Below are 20410 nucleotides of genomic sequence, written 5' to 3'. Positions count from 1 at the left end.
TGTCTCATTTATTTAATAATTATTATTTGTTACTTTATATATATTTTATAATTCAAAAACATAAAATTAATTATAATTCGGCTATTAAGGGTTGTGGAAAAATAAAATTTCATAACCTGAAAGTGAAAATACATTTTAAATTTTAGATATATAAACTTTTTATTGGTTTTTTTTTTCTAGCAAAATTAGGTCTTCTAGTGTGCTAGTGTACTATTTGAATAAGTAATATGTTGGCATCCTTGTAAAACCAAGTTGTTTTAATTTGATAATAAACACCAAATGTGTACGATGAATTTACATGATTCACATAATCACGTCTATTATAGATGAGGATTATTTTAATCTAATCTAATCTAAAATAAACTAAATCTATTGACTATTCAATTTTGACTTGAAATGAATCAATTCCAACTTAATTCAGTTTCATTTATTTGTATTCTATTTATCCATCTGTCGTTACACGTACTGTTTCTTATTAACTTTGTCAAATTTTATTCTAAAAATTTTAATTTATATAGTTTTTATCATATGCATGTAGAGTGCATACTACCTTCGAGTTTATGCTGCCGAAAATAGAGAGCGAATAACAGAATAGCCAAACTCTAGAAAGTAAAATTTTTTGGATAAGTCAATGCAATTTATTATGAATTTTCAAGTTGAGAGAGAGAAAATTTTTCTTCTTATTTCTTAGATACGACCGAATCCAATTTAGCATGATCTTCCTTATAACAATTTTTTTTCATTCAATACTATGCATTCTGAAGCTTTTAGTGTGATTCTTCCTTTTCTGCATCCAGCACGAAACCGGAAAATGCTAGAGTTACATCCTGAAATTGGCATAAAAATAGTGCTTTAGATATTAATTCATAAATTTTTTAATTAAATAATTAATAATCAAAATAATCAAATTATTATAGTAAAATAATTAAATCTATAATAGATCAGTAATCAAATTTATTTGCAATAGTATAATAAAAAAATTGAGATGTCAAATACATATTTCTATATATGGTGACTAATTAATAAGTGATTTTTGGTATACAAGCAATATAATTAAAATATCTAATATTATCTTAGCAAAAATAGCTTTTTTTTTTTAATCAATATTTGAAGAGTCATCTCTATACATAACTATATAAGTCCAACATATTTTTTTTTTAAATTGAAAATTATCAAAATTAAACTATACAAAAAAATTACCAAATTCTAAAACCACTTAATTGAACACAATTCAAAGAAAAAGAAAAAAAATGAAAATTTTCATGAGGCAATATATATAATAAGTAAAAATAGGTCCAAGGTTTAATTATGATAGTTTTAGTAGTAATTGATTTACTATAAATAAATAGAGTAAAAATATAATGAAAGGCGATTGAGAAATAGATTTTTTTATTTTTTTTTAATTGAAAGAATAAAGTGTAATTTTTAATTTTTTTAATATTTTTTTATATTCTTTTATCTCACCTACAAAATATATGGTAAAAATCACACTTTATCTTTTCAAATGAAATAAAAAATTAAGATTGAATTAGTAATGGATATATTTTTTTCTGCAATTTTTCCAAAGAATTATCTCTCCCTCTTGATTCTTCCTAAATTTTAAATTCCTTTCCCCTTACACAATATGATTTGTACTATCGACTATATTATGTGTACACTAAAATCAACTTCCAAAATCAGTCATCAATATAAAATATATGTTGGAATATAAATATACATTGAAAATAAATTAAACTACACATATATTTATATACAAAAATACATTAGTGACTAATTTTAGTAGTTAATTTTATTATACAAATAACATTTTTGTTGTATTATAGTATTTGAAACATACATTAGATAAGGTAGAGTCATGTTCTTGAGTAATGATGGATTCTTTTCCACATATTCCTTCCATTCTTCCATATTAATTCTTCCATCCTCTTTTGAATCTGCTTCTACAAATGTCTGTCAACACCCCCAAAAAATCAATCTTTATAATAGAAAAATAATTAAAATATGATTTAGGTGATCAAACTCAAGAATTGTTCACATAAACTTAAATCATAAAACTAAACTTAAAAATAAACTTCTAAACTCTTATGATCCTACGAGTTAATTTGAGAGTTTGATAATTTCGCTGACAAAAAAACAAATTTTGTCGACGATTGTTTCGACTAGAGAGAGTCAGATCAGATTCAACTAAAATCGCCAACACCATTTCCTTCAACTAGAAAATTTTCACAAGTTTTCCAAAGTTAAATGATTGCAGCTACTTCATTTTAAGAACACTTCAAGTTCGTAATCACACACAACTATTATGTTCCAAGTTCAATATTTTCTGACAGATTCCCAAACTATGTTCAAACATTTTTGTGATTACTAATTTAATTTACCTCTTTATGCTCGATGTAATCGGTATTAATGTATGAATATTACTAGTATTTTTTAGTACTCTTTTTTTATTAGTATTGTGTGACATTAGTTGATCATATCTGTATAATAGAATATGAAGAGATAGCCGTATAATTTTTTTTTCTTTCTTTTTGAGACTTGAGAATGTTGAAAATAAAAGAGTGGTGCGCGTTATCCAGCCAGAGAGTGAGAGAAAGAGAATGGATATAGCTATTTTCTCGGTTCCATCTTCTCTCCCTCTTCCTATTCAGCCTCATGCCCGATTGAACAAGCATAATACCTCATGTCAAACAATCTCTTACCATCTTTCTTCTAAGTCATTTGTTGCTCTGTGCTCTCCTTCACCGAGTTCTTCTTCTTCTTCTTCAGTGGTTGGGGTTCCTGATGAATCTGGATACGGCATCACACAGAGCGGGGGTTGTAAGGCATGTGGAAGAGAAGAGATAGAGAAAGGGTGCAACGGTGAAGGAAGGATGCAGGGTGGGATTGCCACGGTTCCTGGATTTGGTTGGTGGCCCATTAAAGCTTATAGACCATGCCCGGGTTTCGTGGCCTCCGGTGGTCGCTATCGCCGATACGGACAAAGCATGGACGAGGTTGCCTTCGGCCGTGGCCCTACTCCCTCTTCCTCTCCCACCGACTCTAACCCGATAAGCAACAAGAAGCAAGATCCCAAGAAATCAAAGAGATAATATAATAGCCTTCACACTCACTGCATTGCTCAATGTGGTTCTGCTTCCGATGTTCTGCTCTACACTCGTACACTCGTTCACTATTCCGCAAATATAAATACTCTTACTCTCGTTTTGTTCTGAATATACATATGATGTATTATTGATGTTTCTGCTGAGTTTTGAGATATTAATTTTCTTAAGTTTTATTTGAATTCAGTCAGTTGATGTTGAATTAATTCTGCTGAGATGGAGTTATATATTAAATTTGTTTTAAGTTTAATTTATTAATTATGCTGAGAATGATTTTTGCTGAGATTGATATGAATTAATTCTGCTGAGATTGAGTTATAAATCCAATCTGTTTTACTTGTTATTTTGCTGTCATTGATTCAAAAGAGAAACATGGCTACAATTCTGCATTGGATTTACTATATGCCTTCAAAATAAGGGTTGGGTGAAGTTCAGACAAGGAGATGGTTTACTCATAGGAAAAGAGAATGAAGTTAAGAAGCAAAGAACAAAAAGATTACCTAATTTATGAAAATGGAAAATTCAGGAATGGAAACCTAATTTATAAAGGTTATTTATGCTTCTTTATTGTGTTTTTGTCTTGTTTAGTTAATTTAATTGTTTAGTTTTTTTGTGCTCTGGGCTTCTTACTGTACTGTGGAATTGCTTCTTCCAGCTCAAATTGTAGACTATACTGATTTCTTTTCCACCTTGCACCATACTAAAATTTGTGGCCTCAAATTTTGCTTGCCTATCTTCTGTTGTTATATCTGAAAATGATATTGTTTGACCAAGTTTAGAAGTCCTATTGCTAATGTGTTATATATACATGAAGATTAAGAAACTGATATTGTTTAATTCATACAATGCTTTAATTATTCTGCACCTTATCTCACAATATATGTCACATTGAATTTTTAATAATTTTAGGTTATATTTAATTAAATCGGTTCAACCACGGTTTGACCTCGTTGAACCGTTGAATCATTAAACCAGTTACTTGACCGGTTCATTGACCGGTCCGGTTCTCGCAACCTTGATTATTCATGTGAGTATCTTTTTACTCATTCAGCTTCCAGTTTCCAACCGCTGTTACTTCATATTTAGTTACTCTGCAATTTTACTGCCAACTATTTTCTTTTTGCCCTCTTAAATTGATGTTGCGTTACTTCACTGTGCTGCGATTCAGCTCAATGTCTTTGTAAATCTGGTTTTATTGTTCGTTTCTTTCTTTATTTTTATTTCCTTCTATTTCTACCACTGTTAATATATAATTGTGTAAGAATTATTTATTCATGGGATTCGTTTGATAAAGATCAGGTGCTTTTTTGTGTAGTTGTTTTACAAATTTAATTTTTATAGTATAAACCTTATATAGTCCCTGTTTTGTTAGTATTATTAGTTTGATATGCACCATACTCTATATGTATTGTAGGGATGTCCTTTTTTTTTTCTTTTACTTTTACTTTTCTGTCCTAGAGATTGTTGTGCAGGTGCTTTCTTTTGCAATTCCAATCTGATATGCTTTTTGTATATCAGGGAATTGTGTTGGATTTGTAATTTTTGAAGAGCAACATGTCACTTTGAACAGGCCGTGTGATGGAATTTGATGCAGGAAGCTTCTTTGATGTGTGCACTGTGCATAACTGCAAAAAAAGAAGGGCTTTAAAAGGCTTAATTACTCCACTGAATGAGAGCATGAGAGAAACGGAAGCTTCCTTGCCAATCTTGCACTCCCCTGGATACTATACCAAACCATCTCTGGAGGAGTTAGTGGCCCAGGAACTCCTTGACCCCGGTTATTGTACCCGAGTTCCTAATTTCACTGTTGGGAGGCTTGGTTATGGATCTGTCAGGTTTCTTGAGAAAACAGATGTCAGGGGGTTGGATCTAGATCAAATTGTGAAGTTTTATAAACATGAGATAGTTGTATACAGCGACGAAAATGATAAACCTGCAGTTGGTCAAGGCCTTAACAAGGCAGCTGAAGTAGTTTTAGTTCTAGATACTGAACTACTGAAGTCTAAAGACAGGAAAGATGATTTTCTTGTGAAAAAAGTAAAACAAAGTACTGAGAGGCAAGGAGAAAAATTTATTTCGTTCGACCTAACAACTGGTGAATGGAAATTCTTGGTAGATCACTTCAGTAGATTTGGGTTTGGCGAAGATGACGAGGAAGACATTGTCATGGATGATGCTGATGGTGAGATGTATGATGATGATAAAGAACCTTCCACAAACATGAACGGGATTGAACTTTCTCACTCTCTTCCAGCTCATCTAAGGCTTGACCCTGTTAAAATGAGAGAAATGAGATTATTGATGTCCCCACATGAAGAAGAGCCTGAGGAATTGAGTCATAAAGCATCCATCAGTAAGGAATATGCAAGGCCTTTGCAAAATTCTGCTCAGGCAATGCTCCATAGATCCACTCCACCAATTGCAAGGAAAACTCCATTTCCTTTACTTGAATATAAACATGGATGTTTTGATGCAAATTCTCCTGGGTCTATTTTGATGGTTCAGCAACATAAGGGAATGCCTCTGAAGACAATAAAAGCGGAAGGTTTTAAGTTAGACCTCAAGCATGAAACTCCAGTGTCAACAAACTATGCTCGCAATATTGTAGATGCAGGTCTATTTATGGGGAAGTCATTCCGAGTTGGATGGGGACCTAATGGCATTCTTGTACATTCTGGTGCACCTGTAGGAAGTGGTAGTGAGTACAAGGTATTATCATCTGTTGTCAGTTTGGAGAAAGTTGCTTTTGACAATTTTGTTAGGGATGAAAATAACAAAGTGAGTGAGGAACTTGTTGAATCTGCCTTGATGTCTCCATTAAATTTTCACAAAGAAATAAACCATGTGAAGGAAGAGGTTAGAATTGGTCCTTGCAAATTGAAACCTCTAAAGCTTGAAGCGAATTGTTCAATGTTGTCAGATATTTCACATGGCTACTGTGATATTATTGAGAGGCAATTGACTGTACCAGGGTTGTCTTCCACTACACGTTTGGGTTTAACACATCAAGTAATGACCTGGGAATTAATTAGAGTTCTTTTCTTCGATAGAAAACAAAAAGGTCAAGTAGAATCTTTGGGTGCTGACAATGAGGAAGATATGATGCAGGATATGAAGGAAGTTTATCAAGATGTTAACCAAGAAGCACTCCCACTTATGAGGAGGGCAGAGTTCAGTTATTGGTTGCGAGAGAGTGTTTCCTATCAGCTGGAATGCAGATAAACACTTTGACATTTCATTCTATCTTATGCTTCTTCATTCTAGTGAAGAGAGAGAATTTAGCTTTTTGAAGGCTATGTTTAGTGCATTCTCTTCAACCCCTGATCCACTTGATTATCACATGATATGGCATCAACGAGCAGTCTTGGAAGCAGTGGGTGTTATCAAATCTAATGATCTTCATGTTCTAGACATGGGATTTGTGTCTCAGCTTTTGAGCCTAGGGAAATGCCATTGGGCCATATATGTGGTCCTTCATTTACCCTTTCGAGAAGACTGTCAATTTCTTCATGTGAATTTGATTCGGGAGATATTGTTCCAGTACTGCGAAATTTGGAGTTCAGATGAATCTCAGCAACAGTTCATTGAGGATTTAGGCATTTCTTCAGAATGGATTCATGAGGCTCTGGTATGCATCATATATCCTTCCTTATTTTATTTATTTATGAAGGAGTGTCCACAATGTGCATAATTTGTTTTAGAGTACCCTTTCAACCCTATCTTTCTCTTACAATCATCTTCTGGTACAGATGCTTTTACTTGTTGAGTTTCAAATTAATGATATTGACAGAAAAACCACGCGCACTTACAACACACCCACTCTTTAGACATACATAGAGGCGCTCATTATAGCCATTTTTTGTGTAAAACTGCATTAATTTGTTTTCTTGATCTTCCTGGCTGGTCATTGAATTCAATAATGCTTGAAGAATTTTGAAAGCTCTGGTGAATGATATTTTAGTAATACAAGCTCTTTGTTGTGATGCAGGCAATTTACTATAATTATAATGGTGATTTGCCAAAAGCTCTTGAGCACTTTCTTCAGTGTGCAAATTGGCAGAAAGCTCATACCATTTTCGTAACATCAGTTGCTCATAGTTTATTCTTGCAAGGTAATTCTTGTATACGCCTGTTACTTGAAAAAAATACTGATTAATTTTTATAAAAGACCTGTGCATTGTCACCTATAATTTTGGGGTGCTATTGTTTTGACCCATTATACTGTTTTGCATAGCTGAAAATTGCGAGAATTTTTCTCCTTAAATCCAAGCAAGTGCATCATCATAAGTAACTACTTTAATATCTTGTGTAGCCAAACACTCAGAGATATGGAGGATTGCAACATCCATGGAGGACCATAAATCTGAAATTGAGAATTGGGAGTTGGGAGGTGGAATATATATTTCATATTATTTGATGAGAAACTCACTTCAGGGAGACACCAATGCGATGACTCAATTGGTATGCCAATTTATAAAAGGAGATCCCCTTATTATCATTCATGTACACATTGATTATTCTGGAAGTGCAAATTTATCACACCATAGAATGGTATTTGGGGTACATACAATTAGGAGTTGTGAAAGTATGAGTTGTTAAGTTTACAGTCAAATAAAAATAAAGGTGTGTCCTTAGCTTGAGCCTTCCTATTTCCTTTTATTTTTATGTTCTCAAAATCATAAACTTTCCTTTTTCAGGATTCTCTTCAAAGTAAAAATGCTGCCTGTCAGGAATTTGTCAGTCAGCTTAATGCATCATTGGCTGTTCGGGACCGCAAATTACCTGTTGATGCAAGGTATACGTTGCCCTCCAACTGCTTTTTGACCTATTTTAAGGTTGCATTATAGCTCGAATGCTGATCTTGTAGGTTGGTCAAAATACATGTATAGAGCCCTTTTCTCTTTGGAGATGCACTCTTTTTGTGAAGAGGACCCGAAAAACATGATAAAGAATAAGGGAATATAGTAATTGATAAAATAATTTACATTTTAATTTAATAATTGGTATTTTGGCTTTTTGTTTTTGTAATATCTTCGTATACACACAACTTTAGTTCAGTAAATTCAGGACCGGTATCTTTTGCCATGTATATGCATGTTTTGAGCTATGCTGTGAGAAAGGTCATTTGTTCAATTGTTGTATCGATGCTTACTACTTTCTGTTGCAGATTGGTGTATTCGAAAATGGGGGGTGAGATATGTGATTTGCTGCTATCTGCTGTGGGCGAGGGTGCTAGCCGAGATGAACAGTTTAGCTGCTTTGACACTGCTTTCAGTGCACCGGTTCCAGAAGATGTTCGCTCTGGTCACTTGCAGGACGCAGTGTATCTGTTTACCAGCTTTCTCTCTGAGATTGCTACTAAATTCCAGAAGATATGAGATTGTCTACTAAATTACAAAATCAAACACCAGCTTTGATTACCTCTTTTTTGCATATAGCAAATTTTTGGGACTGTTACCAACTTTGCTCATAGATTTCTCCTGAGCTTTTGCTAATAAGTTTTATCGAAATCTTAAAGATATATGCTACATGGCCCATATCCTTGATTAATTTTGCATAAGGTAATCCATGTAGGAATGTTGAAAGGGGAAAAGTTTATATTTTGCAGATAGATTGAAATGCTAGCCTTCTTTTGTTCAATATTCAGTTCTCTTTATGAGTTACGAAGGTGACGAAGGTGCATAAGTCCTCGTCCTAAGGAGAGTAGTAGTGCTCTTTATGAGTTACAGTACATGCTCCTTCGTACAAGTTGGTTCAAAGATCAATAGTGCTTAACAGTTGAGAACAACGTTGGCAGTTTGGCACACAAGTTCGATTACAGAAGACGCTGCAACTCGTTATTCACAAGCGCATGACCGCAATTATATTACAAAGGCAAAAAATTGAAACACTCAATGATCCAAGCTGTAGAACAAATGTTCATTCAAAACTTATAAGGATGTTACATGAATTATGAGAGAGAACATGCTATCAAACTCTATATATCTACCATCCTTAATATATTGCTTTCAACCTGTTTCTCAACAACTGTATCTAACATAAATACTTCTAGCCTACCAGTAACATGAAGGGTATCACGACCGAGTTCTATTCTTCTTGTAATTTTCATAACGCCGAGAGACAGCAGACTCAGATAAAGTGTCCCAAACCTACAAGGTATGAGTAACAACAGTAAATTCCACAGAAAAATCTATCAAGAACACATTTGAATTTCTGTGGCACTTTTCACTCACTTGCAATTTTCCCTCTGAGCCTCCTATAGCCAACACAAAGGGGTTGTCCTCTGAAAACGAAATAGAAAATACAGCTCCCTGAAAAGCCGCATCCAAAAACAGAAATCATCACTGTTACTTGTATCATGATTCAGACTAGAGAATACCTTTTTTTCTTTCGGTTAAATCTCAACAAATAAAAGAAGCAAACTTACAGCATTGGAGTTTTTAGATGCCACAACAGATGGTTGGTTGTTCGATAAATCCCAAAGCTTTACCTGCAACAAATAATAGTACTCGAATGAGATGATTTCCAATTCTGCAAGATATAGTATAAAGGAATAGGAACACAACAAACGGACTTCACAATTACCGTTTTGTCCATCGATCCAGTAGCAAGTAGCTGCAAGAAGGCAACAAGGTATGGTTAAACTGAGTACATAATAACTTGGTATTTCTCATCAAAACGTTGAAAATACATACATTAGGTGCTGACACATTATAGGATACTGAGGTAACAGCTTTGTCATGTGCATGAAGAGTAAATGTAGAACTTAGATCAGATGTGGATTCAGACGTTGCGGTCCGAACATCAAAACACTTGACAGTACCATCCTCGAGACTCACCTAGAAGCACAATTTAATTATTATTAGTGAAGCTAAAACTATGCATCCATAAAAATACAATTACCAATTCAATCACTGAAACGAGAAATCAAAATTAACCATAACTCACCACAAAATCGTGGTTAGTGTGTGGATCCCAGGCCAAGCTCTCGACATCAGCTGTGACTGACCACTTATAACCAGGATGGGATGGCGTCCTTCCATCCCTCTGCAAAGTGTAAAAGCATTGAAAGCATTAGAATGTTAGATAACTAAGAAAAAAAGGCAGACAGAAATTCCAATGTGATCATTTTTAAAGAGAAAGTCTGTTTTGGCACATGAATATTATACAACCAAAATCTACAGTGTAATAAGTATCCATTCCAGGACCACAGTATAAAAAAAAGAAATGCAAAAATATAGAGTATATAAGCAACATTCTGTCACTACCAGGACCACAGTATGATCAAATGAACCACTAAGAAGAAATTTTGGTTCATGATGATTCCAAGCAACTGCTTGAACCTGTCAAGATAGATGAACAAAGGCATCAGACAACATATTGACTCAAGCAACCTAAATTAATGTTAGTAAGACAAAATATACAATATTAAATGACTTAATTAAGGAAAAAAGTGAAAATCTTTCCTACCAACGTATAAGTAATATTTCTGAGCTTGTACACTATTTAGAACTAAGGGAAAAAAGAAAAGAAAAGATGATGGACATGAAGAGGGAAAGTCCTCTTTATCAATAAAAGAAGCTCATATTTGTAATAATTGATTGCACTTTAGCATACTACTTGCCTTGTCTGAGTGATGCTCCATTGTACTCTCACACTTCCCAGTAGCCACATCCCAAATCTTGACTCGCTTGTCAGCACTGGCACTAGCAAGTACATTCCTGAATGTTTTAAGAATGACTGTCATCAGAGGTGCAAAAGAATAGAGTTTCAAAATAAGTAATAAATGAAACCTTTATGTCCCAAAAGGTGCCCAACAGATGAAATAATACCAAAATCCAGTTTTAAATTTAACAAACCTGAACTTTTTGTTCCAGGCAAGACCAAGTACAGAGTCAGTGTGACTGTCATCTTTGTATTTGATTGATTTCTACAAAACCAATTAACAGAATCAGTAACTGGGTCTATACTCAGAATTGCACTTCAACACAAAAAGATGTACAAACCTTCTTCCCCTTCTTCTTTTTCTCTGAAATGCCACCTAAAACCATGCATGGCTGCACTGCATCAATCTGGGAACAAAGGAAGCTTAGAAGGTATTCAATGAAAGTGGCTTTATATTCTGAATGATGTTTCCAACTTTTCAGTGAAATTTATTAACCATATTCACTTACAACATCAAGGTCCCAAATTTCTATTGACGGTTCCATTGAACCAACAGCTAAGAAGTTTCCTGCAATGATAATGAAATAATAATGCGATAGAAAGTAGAGGAAGCATAAGGGGATCAAGTCAAATTTTGAGCATGCAAACGAAGGCTAGAATTTAGAACTTATTTACTAAAACAGACAAGAGCACAAAAAACCAACATATTTAATAAAAAAAAGGAGTAAACATGCGAGATGCATTGACAAAGGCAATATTCCCCACCTTTCTCTCTTCCTTGAAGGCAGTCAAGCCAAGCTGTGGATAGTGGAAATGCAGGAATTATGATATCATGATGGACATACATGTTCATCTCACTAGTACCGACGTCCTCAAGTATATGAACCTTGTAGAAAAAGACGCAACTCATATAAGTCTACCATTGCATCACATAACAAACATCAAAGAAAAATACATCAGCCAATAAGTGAGGATTTGTTTACCTCGAGAAGACTGAGATCGTCCTCAGTACGAGCACAAACAATGACGGAATCAGTTGGATTAATGATCATGTCTTCGAGTTCCTCAGAGTCATCATCATCCTTAACAATGTAAAACAATATGATGTTGTAGAGTCACAAATGAAGGTCAACAGCAGAATGCAGACAAAGTATTGGAACTTACGTTCTTATCTTTGATATAAGGATCCAGGTCGTTACTTGGATAATAAAGATCACCAATCCCGGAACTAAATACCTCAACTCCTAAGGTCAATAAAAAGATGCAAATTAACACAGACAACACAAGGAGACAGAGCTAGCTAGCTAACCATAGCCATGGCTGATATCATGCTAAGTGATTCGATAGCTAACTCTAATTAAAACCGCTAACTAACTAACTAACTAACTATGATAGATAACTCCCTGAGATGTTATTGTATACCTTCATCTTCATCATCGTAATGTTCCATGTCAAGCTCCTTCAAACCGAGGGCAATATCGTCCAATTTATCAGCCTTCCCGAGAGCATCAGCAACATTGAGTGCTCGCGCAACTTCATCGACGGCGCCACCGGCATCATCCATGCGTTCATCCCCTGCTTCTTCCTCATTTTCACTGTCTGCTGTACTGCATAACATACATGTATTGTAAAGTATTTGATAAAATTTTATAATTGGCTAAGTGAGTTTTGAAGAAGAAGAGAAAGACCTGGCGGCGGCGGTGGTGATTATATCTTGAATTTCTTCCTTGGAAGGAGGTTCAGCTACGGTGGGTTCTGCCTTCGAAGCACCAATCGGTATCCACGAAATAGCTGAAATCATTCTGACCAAGGTTCTGAAAACCGAACCGACCATCGAACCGTTTTAGTTACTGGTTCGTTGGTTTATAGGTTCAACCGGTTCGACCGTGGTTGATCCGAAAAAACCATTTTATAATAAAATAATAAATATAAATAAACTGATATCATATAACCATGCAGGCAAACTCAACTATTATATTGAATTAGGGAAAGTATAAGGTATAGTGTGAATAATTCAACCATCAATAAAACAAGCAAATTCACAACCATTAAGAAGGAAGATTGAATTAGTGAGAGGGTGAGCTTCTTGCAGCAGAGAAGAGGGAGAATTGAAACAACAATCAATGAAACAAATCAAACAATGCTAGCTGCCCATTTCTCTATTCCTCTATTATAAACACCAAATATAGTTATAGTCTAACAAATTTCAACAAATCCAAATTAATATACTCGCTAGCAAGAACAATCTCAACAGCAAGAATCACAATAACAATAATTTAATGAATTAACAAGAGCAAGATTGGAATAAAAAAAACCAACAACCAAATAACAAAAAACAAAAGCAATCTATATCCAAGAATCATAATAACAATTTAAAAAATCAACAAATTAACAATTTAAAAAAAAAACACAGCAACCCAATAATCTGAAGAACAATAATAGGTATATGAAACAAACAACAACAAAACTTGAATAGAAAAATCCAACAAATTCAATCACAGCAACACAACAATTTAGCAAATTAAGACAACAGCAGCCCAATAATTTAGCAAATCATCAACTTAACAAGTTTAATAACAAAAAATCACAATAAAACCAAAAATATTAAAGTAAACAGAGCAACAACATAACAGAAGTAAAAGGGTGAAGCATATGAATCTTCTAAATTGAAACAGTTATATGATGAAGGTATAGACATAGGGTTCCTGGAGAAGGAGTGGTTGGACCGTCGCGGAACTGGAGAAGGGGTGGCTGGACCGTCGCGTAACTGGAGCCGTGGAGGGTGGAACGCGGGGGAACTGGAACAGAGGAGGGTGGAGCGCGGCAGAACTGGAACAGAGGAGGGTGGAGTGCGGCAGAACTGGAGCAGAGGAGGGTGGAACGCGGCAGAACTGGAGCAGAGGAGGGCTGGAGCGCGGTGGACCAGAACCGACGCGGCGGAACAGCAGCTGCTCCACGGAGAAACGACACAAGACGAGTTGCAGTGGGACGGCGGCTTCGAGCATATGCGATGCAATGCGACGCGACGGCTAAGACGAGCGGAGACGACGCTAACACAGTGGGGCGACGGCTAGACCAGATTCGACGGCGGCGGTAGGACGGCGGCGGTGATAGCTTGAAGAAGAGAGTAGCGATGGAGGCAAGGGTTTTTTCTTGAGAGAGGGATGCAGAGGGAAGATGACTAGATGAGTGGGAGACAGACGGTGACTTGGTGAGGCTCTTTTTATTTTTTTCAATTTTCTTTTTTTTTTTTTTTAATTTAAAATTCAAAACGGTGAGTTGAAATGTGAAAACCGGTCGGGTTCCGGTTCGGTCCGATCGACCGGTTCCCGGTCAGTCCGACGATCCAATTTCGGTTTTTGAAATGAGCGGTTATACTATGTGTCCGAACCGTTTTTCTTGTCGGTTCACGGTTCGACCGGTTCAACTGGCCGGTTCAAACCGGTTTTCAGAACCTTGATTCTGACTCGAAATCAAACGAAAGAAGAAAGTGGTGTGTGTAGCAAGGTTTTGAGAACCGGACCGGTCATCGAACCGTTCTAGTCACTGGTTCACTGGTCCAACCGGTCCAACCAGTGGTTCAACCGAAAAAACCGTTTTAGAATAAAATAATAAATAAATTATAAATAAACATCCTAAAATATAATTATAGTCTAATATAAATCTTAAAATATCTTCAAAATTTAAAACACTACATAAAATATCATCAACCTAATCCATATAAATACAAACTCAAAAATTAAATAGTAAAAAAACATATCTAAATATTAAAATCCCAACATCATGATTTATCAATCATCAAAATCCGCAAGAACTTGTTGCAAATTTGCTTCGGTGGATTAGGATTAGGATTAGCAGCATCATTCGAAATTAATAAAAGTTTTATTAATCTCTATTTGATTAATACTATTATCCATAACTGAAATTAATAAAAGTTTTATTAATTAAAACAAAATTAAAGACCAACCACAGCACAGTGAAAAATAAAAAACTATCAACATGACCATATCTAAATTCTGCCACCAACATTCAGCAACAAACAAAGACAGCAAAACCAGCAATAATTAGGAGCCAGCAACTACAAATCAAAGCAAAACCAACTACAAATCAAAGCAAAACCAGCAACTACAAAACAAAGAAGTATCCATAACCAGATACGAAATTAAAGACTAGCCATAGCACATTGAAAAATCAAAAAATTATCAACATGAGCATATCTAAATTCTGCCACCAACATTCAGCAACAAATAAAGAAATAAAAACAGCAGGACATTCAGCAGCAAAAACACCATTACCAACAGCATTCAGCATTCAGCATTCAGCAACAAACAGGGCATTCAGCAACAAACAGGGCATTCAACAACAAAAATTAGCATTCAACAACAAAGTGTCATTAATCAAATCCATATGATCTTATCAAAATACAATCTCAAAAGTTAAATAGTAAAAAGAAATATCTAAATATTAAAAACCAACATGAAGATTTATCAATCATCAAAATCCATAAATTAGAACCTTGTGACCGACTATTATTCGAACTAGGTGGATTAGGATTAGCAGAATCATTTGAATTAGGAGGATTGGCAGACGAATTATTACTCAAACAGGCATTATAAGCAACTGCTTCTTGATTAATACTTTCATCCATAACTAAATTCAATAAATCATAATCCAAATTAAAAACAGCAACAGAACGGCTAGAAATCCAATAATCAGCCATAAGACCATAGAACAGAATCAGTAACAAATCCATTACTCAATTTCAGAATCAGTAACAAATCAGTAACAAAAGCACATATTAGAACAGAATCAGTAACATATCAGAAATCAATCACTAACTTCAGAGTTCAGATTCACAAATCCCTAATTTCAGAAATTGCATATTTGAGTAATTTGAAATTTCAGAGTTCAGACCACTAACCTTGACTGAGAAATTATAAAAGCTAGAAATTATAAAACCAATCAGAAATATGGTTAAAGCATTTCATCAAACATGTTGAGTGCGGTAAAATTAAAACGAAATAAGAGAATCCAAAGCTTAATTTCAATGTGATAGAGAAGAAAACAAAACTATTGTAACTTTAATTTAGTCTATGAAAAAATCCAAACCACTACCAAATCAAATAATTACTTATTGTAGTAGAAATCAGAAGTTGCAGAGTTTGAAGAAGAGTATTGGTGTTGTCTGTTGTGTGAGTGTATTGTCTGGTGGCTGGTTTAGGGAACTCACGGCGGGGACAACAGAGAGCAGTTCGACGAGTGGAGCACGCGGGTTGGTCGCAGAGTTTGAAGCAGAGCAACGTGGCTTCCAGACGAACGCGAACGGTGAACGCCGAGCGAACGCGAACGAAGACGCGAACGTGAACGGCAAACAAACGGCGACGGAAGCGTGGCTGAGCAGACAAAGACGACGGACGCCGAGCTCGAGGAAGCAACCGCGATCGGTGACAGCGAACAGGGGTTGAAGACTTGGAGCACGAGGGAAGCTAGATGACGGATGGCGAACTTTGAGTGCGACGGACGGCAGCAGTATGCCCCTCCTTGTGGTGGTGGTGTAGGCTTACAGTGCTAGGGTTTTGTGGTTGGGTTTGTGTGATTTCTCTGACTGAAAGAAAGAAAGGGAGAACGGGAGAAAGAAACGAAGGAGCTTCCCTTTTTGTGTAAACCGGCCGGGTTCCGGTTCGGTCTGACCGGCCGGTTCTCGTCCGGTTCAATGGTTTTTAGTCGGTTTTTTAATTATCGGTTTTATATGTCTGATCGGACCGTTAATACTGCCGGTTCGCGGTTAAATCGGTCTGACCGGCCGGTCCGATCCGGTTTTCAGAACATTGGTGTGTAGAATGGTGGCGGCAGCAGCTAGCTAGCAGTAGCAGAGAGTAACGAGGAGGAGAAGGAGAACCCTTAATGGTCCAGTTTGGTGATGGCTTAACGGGCCTTAAAACAAACTCAACCCGGCCCAATAAAGGCCTGAATATTTGGAAGTCCAAATTGATTTGGCACCGAAAATTTTTTTTCTCTTTTCACTTTTCGTTCCCCGCTCCTTCCTCCCTCTTCCTTCTTGTTGTTCAGTCTCAGTAGCTGCGACCTCTTCCGTTCTATTATTCCTGTGAGTATCTTTTTACTCATTCAACTTCCAGTTTCCAACCGCTGTTACTTCATATTTAGTTACTCTGCAATTATACTGCCAACGACTTCGACACCTTGTCCGTCAAAGAAGTTGGAGATGGCAACCTTAACTTCGTCTTCATCGTTCTCAATTCCATAGGTTCTTTTGTCATCAAGCAGGTAACGTTTTATATATATATGGAGAAAAAAACTTCTCCCCACTGATTCAAAAATCGTGGGAACTCGCAAATTTAGTTTAGGGAAAAGGACAAATTAGTCCTTGAGCTTTTAAATCGTGGACAAATCCATCCCTTAAGATCTAAAAATACTAAAACGCCCCTTACTATTCAAAACGTGTGACGGATCGATCCTTCTGTGCAAAATGTTGTGCCAGACGTAACGGAGAGGGGTGATCTATCGCTTATTTGGCGTGTGTTGGGCCTAGACTACCGTAACGGTGCACATGTAAGCAAGGTAGATTGAGGTTAGGGACGAATTGGTCCCTGGATGGAAAGACGACGTCGCTTTTCTGTTTGCCCTATTTGTTCAAATGGAACTCGTTCGCCATTACCGTTGTTCATTTCTGTGAGTGGTTGAGTGTGGGGGTATTGTGCAAGCTTAAATGGCCAGTGACGGAGCCTCCTCCAGCTCACGACGAGTTCGACTGCCGCCAATCGTGAAATGCGTAGAAGCTTCAGAGGAGAAGGACGAGATTACTCCAACGTGTAAATGCGGTATGTACGCCATATTATACAAATCAAGGACGACGACGAACCCCAATAGATTGTTCTTTGGGTGTCCATTCTTTAAGGTATGTTGGTGCTTTTATTTGGTCAGTTTGATTATAGGGGAGTTGATTATGTTCTGTTTGTTTTGGAACGATGAACATGCAGCTGAAAAATCCCAATCACTGCAAGTTCTTCTTATGGCTGGATGACCATGTTTCAACAATAAGAGTCCTTGAAAAGTTTACTACAGAGAACGAGGTTGATGATCTGAAAGTGTATTTTGGGAAGAAGATAGTGGAACAGAAGCTGATTGATTTGGAGAAGAAGGTGTTGTATCTAGAGAGGAAGAAGAATGTTAATCTGTATTTGGTTATTCTAGCAGTGGTTTGTGTAATTTTTGCTTCTGTCATTGTCAATCTTGGCTGAAAAGTAGGTAAAAAAAATCTTGTAATGTAGTATGGGATGAGTTTTCATTTTGTTGTATGCTATTCGAACAAACAATGTTGTAAGCTAAATTATGATATATTCAGCAAAGTGATTGCCCTAAGCAAGTGAGTGGCATAATTATTTAGAGATATCATTATATATGTAAAGCATAATTTAATCTCATGAAAGAGTTGTTTATATTGACAAAAGAAGTCAACTACATGTCTACTGCCAAAGTAAGGCATAACTTAAGCCTGCCAGCTATAGATAATCACATTGTTTCCAAAAAGAGTTGGTTAGTAAAATAACAGTGTTTCTCAAAAAGGAGTTGATGTCATGACTAAAGTCTAAACATGTAGCATTAACTACTTGGCTTGTTTAGTCCTGGAATGGGGATGAACTTAAATAGCCGTTGAGTTGCTTTGCCTGCTGCTGCCAAAGTCTGTGGAGATGCTCCTGATGCAGTTGGTTGTTGTGGAGAGGGGAGATGCTGCTCACTCTGGGCAGGTGGCACAGGCTGCGAGGGTTTATTTGTCACAGGCTTCCTCCTAACTGGTTGCTTAGGCCTAAATGTCCCTCGTGCCGGGCGTGATGTAGACTGGGCTGGAGGCTTGAATGGTGCTTTTGGAGGCATTGATTGTGTCTCAACCGTTGCTACTGAGGGACCAGATTCTTGCTCATTCATCGGTGCAGTGTTTGCATTGGAATTACCCTGCATGAAGGTCGAAACAAGTGTGAAATGCAATGAAACCAGCAAGCAACAACAATGAAATCTCACCAAAATTGTTACCTCATTAGCAACTGACTGATTAGCAGAATTTTGTTCAACATGAGGAGAGTTCGTAGCAGCAGGGGGACTCTGTTCCACACTCTGAGATGAGGCATTGTGTAAAATGTATCCAATTAGTTTAAACAGTCCCAGTAAAGCACATTATATCATAAGACATTTAAAACCTTGAAGTCTGAAAATATAGACAAATAGCACCCTAACTAAAATTAAAATAGACACTTAAATCCCTGAATTTATTATCGGAGGGACAATTACATCCTTGGAAAAGTAAGGATTACCTCTTCCTCGGGGGCTGACTGTGACAAAGGTAGAACCACAAGTGATTAAGAGTCCTTGGCCTTTGTTCTTGGTTTTTTCGTCTTTGGCTTCCAGTTTGGGTTGGATGGGGCCCCTTTGCACGTCTTGTAGTTGTGTCCCCTCTCACCACACTTGCTACATGTGACGTAGAAACTCCTCTTCAATTTGTCACCATCAATAACAGCCTCAGCTGGGTCTTTCTGTCTGTTATGAACCTTGGGACATCCAATTGGCCTTTTTAACACAGGTGGAGCAGGCTTAGTAAACTCAGATCTTGTCCAGTATTCCTCACTCGTTACTGGCTGGATGAAGTGCTCGTATGTCTTTCAAATGGATTCCATACATAGCCATGGATGAACATAATCATCGGGATTATCATGCCATTTTCTGATTGCTGCTATAGCATGAATGCACGGCATCCCTTCACAGCAGGATAGCAGTTTCACAACAACAGAATGTCATAAACATGACTAAAAGTTGAATGAACTAATATAAATTTACAGCATGGCTAACATGTTCACAGCATAGTTAATATCAACATATTCATAGCATGTTAATACAAACTCACAGCATAGTTAATATCAACACATTCACAGCATGTTAATTAGATTCACACCAAGCATGTCCAAATTCACAGCATGGTTAACATCATCTATGAGTAAAATTGAAATTCACATCAACTATGAATTCACAGCAGGCTTAAATTAAAAAATACACAGCATGGTAATATTGAAATTCAGGAACCTGACTAACCTGTGAGTTGCCATTTGTTACACGAGCAGCTGTGTTTGATCAGATCCACATCAACTTTGGATCCCTTGTGAGTGACTTCAATCGTTTGCGCTCGTTATCACCAATCCACTCTGCTGTCCATTTGTTGCTTAGTTTGATAAGCCTCTGTAGCCTTTTCTCTTACACTGGCGCCAGTTTTCCCTCATGAGTCCCCAGAAGTTTCTTGTGTTGAACCATTCGCCGCATCACATAGCACCGTAACTCCTCACATATTGTAAGTATGGGCTTGCTTATGTACTTCACCACCTTTGCGTTAAACGACTCGTACATGTTGTTTGTTAGGTTGTCGACCTTGGGACCATGGCTAAAGTATGCTCTAACCCAGGTAGCAGGTTCAAATTTCATAAGATAGGCCCAAGCATCCTTGTTCACTACTTTCAGTCTTTCCATGGTTGTCTTGAACTCTGAGATGGTTGTGCATCTAGCACAGTCCCACACAATTTCTCTTATATACAGATCCTTGAATCGGTTTATGAAATTCTTCCACATATGCATGACGCAGTTTC

The 20410-nt window shown here is 36.6% G+C and overlaps 4 protein-coding genes across 7 annotated transcripts in view; 3 read left to right on the top strand and 1 right to left on the bottom strand.

Annotated features, from left to right (window-relative positions):
• On the top strand, positions 2500 to 3807 carry LOC107623625. The gene has a single exon (XM_016325967.2). It carries the CDS (start codon positions 2598 to 2600, stop codon positions 3087 to 3089), a length of 492 nt encoding a protein of 163 aa, XP_016181453.1. The 5' UTR covers positions 2500 to 2597; the 3' UTR covers positions 3090 to 3807.
• On the top strand, positions 4423 to 8739 carry LOC107623645 (nuclear pore complex protein NUP96-like). The gene is given in 6 exon segments (XM_016325990.2): positions 4423 to 6311; positions 6313 to 6729; positions 7090 to 7213; positions 7414 to 7562; positions 7799 to 7896; positions 8269 to 8739. Coding segments are annotated over 6 exon segments (2631 nt in total). The 5' UTR covers positions 4423 to 4679; the 3' UTR covers positions 8480 to 8739.
• On the bottom strand, positions 8917 to 16388 carry LOC107623598 (uncharacterized WD repeat-containing protein C17D11.16). 4 transcript variants are annotated; one of them, XM_016325936.2, is made up of 17 exons: positions 15898 to 16388; positions 12455 to 12580; positions 12189 to 12373; positions 11931 to 12010; positions 11750 to 11848; positions 11532 to 11652; positions 11276 to 11334; positions 11108 to 11173; positions 10961 to 11031; positions 10726 to 10822; positions 10370 to 10444; positions 10050 to 10148; positions 9797 to 9940; positions 9687 to 9716; positions 9529 to 9591; positions 9335 to 9412; positions 8917 to 9250 (listed from the first exon to the last, which is right to left on the bottom strand). In XM_016325936.2, exons 2-17 carry the CDS (start codon positions 12565 to 12567, stop codon positions 9176 to 9178), a joined length of 1455 nt encoding a protein of 484 aa, XP_016181422.1. In that variant the 5' UTR covers positions 12568 to 12580; positions 15898 to 16388; the 3' UTR covers positions 8917 to 9175. The 4 variants fall into 4 exon arrangements, with proteins under 4 accessions (XP_016181422.1, XP_016181416.1, XP_016181432.1 ...); XM_016325930.2 differs by lacking the exon at positions 15898 to 16388 and having other exon boundaries at positions 12455 to 12870; XM_016325946.2 differs by lacking the exon at positions 15898 to 16388 and having other exon boundaries at positions 12189 to 12368; positions 12455 to 12597.
• Positions 16760 to 20410, top strand: part of LOC107623636 (methylthioribose kinase-like) — a 7318-nt gene continuing 3667 nt past the window's right edge. Inside the window, exons 1-2 of the mRNA XM_016325978.2 lie at positions 16760 to 16776; positions 16932 to 17051. The gene's annotated coding sequence lies outside the window, so the exon portion shown is untranslated. The remainder of the gene's footprint in view (positions 16777 to 16931; positions 17052 to 20410) is intronic.

The sequence above is a fragment of the Arachis ipaensis genome, chromosome B02 (assembly GCF_000816755.2).
Source record: "Arachis ipaensis cultivar K30076 chromosome B02, Araip1.1, whole genome shotgun sequence".
Lineage (NCBI taxonomy): Eukaryota > Viridiplantae > Streptophyta > Magnoliopsida > Fabales > Fabaceae > Arachis > Arachis ipaensis.
Note: the sequence above shows the minus strand (reverse complement) of the source record. Positions and strands in the feature narration are given on the sequence as shown.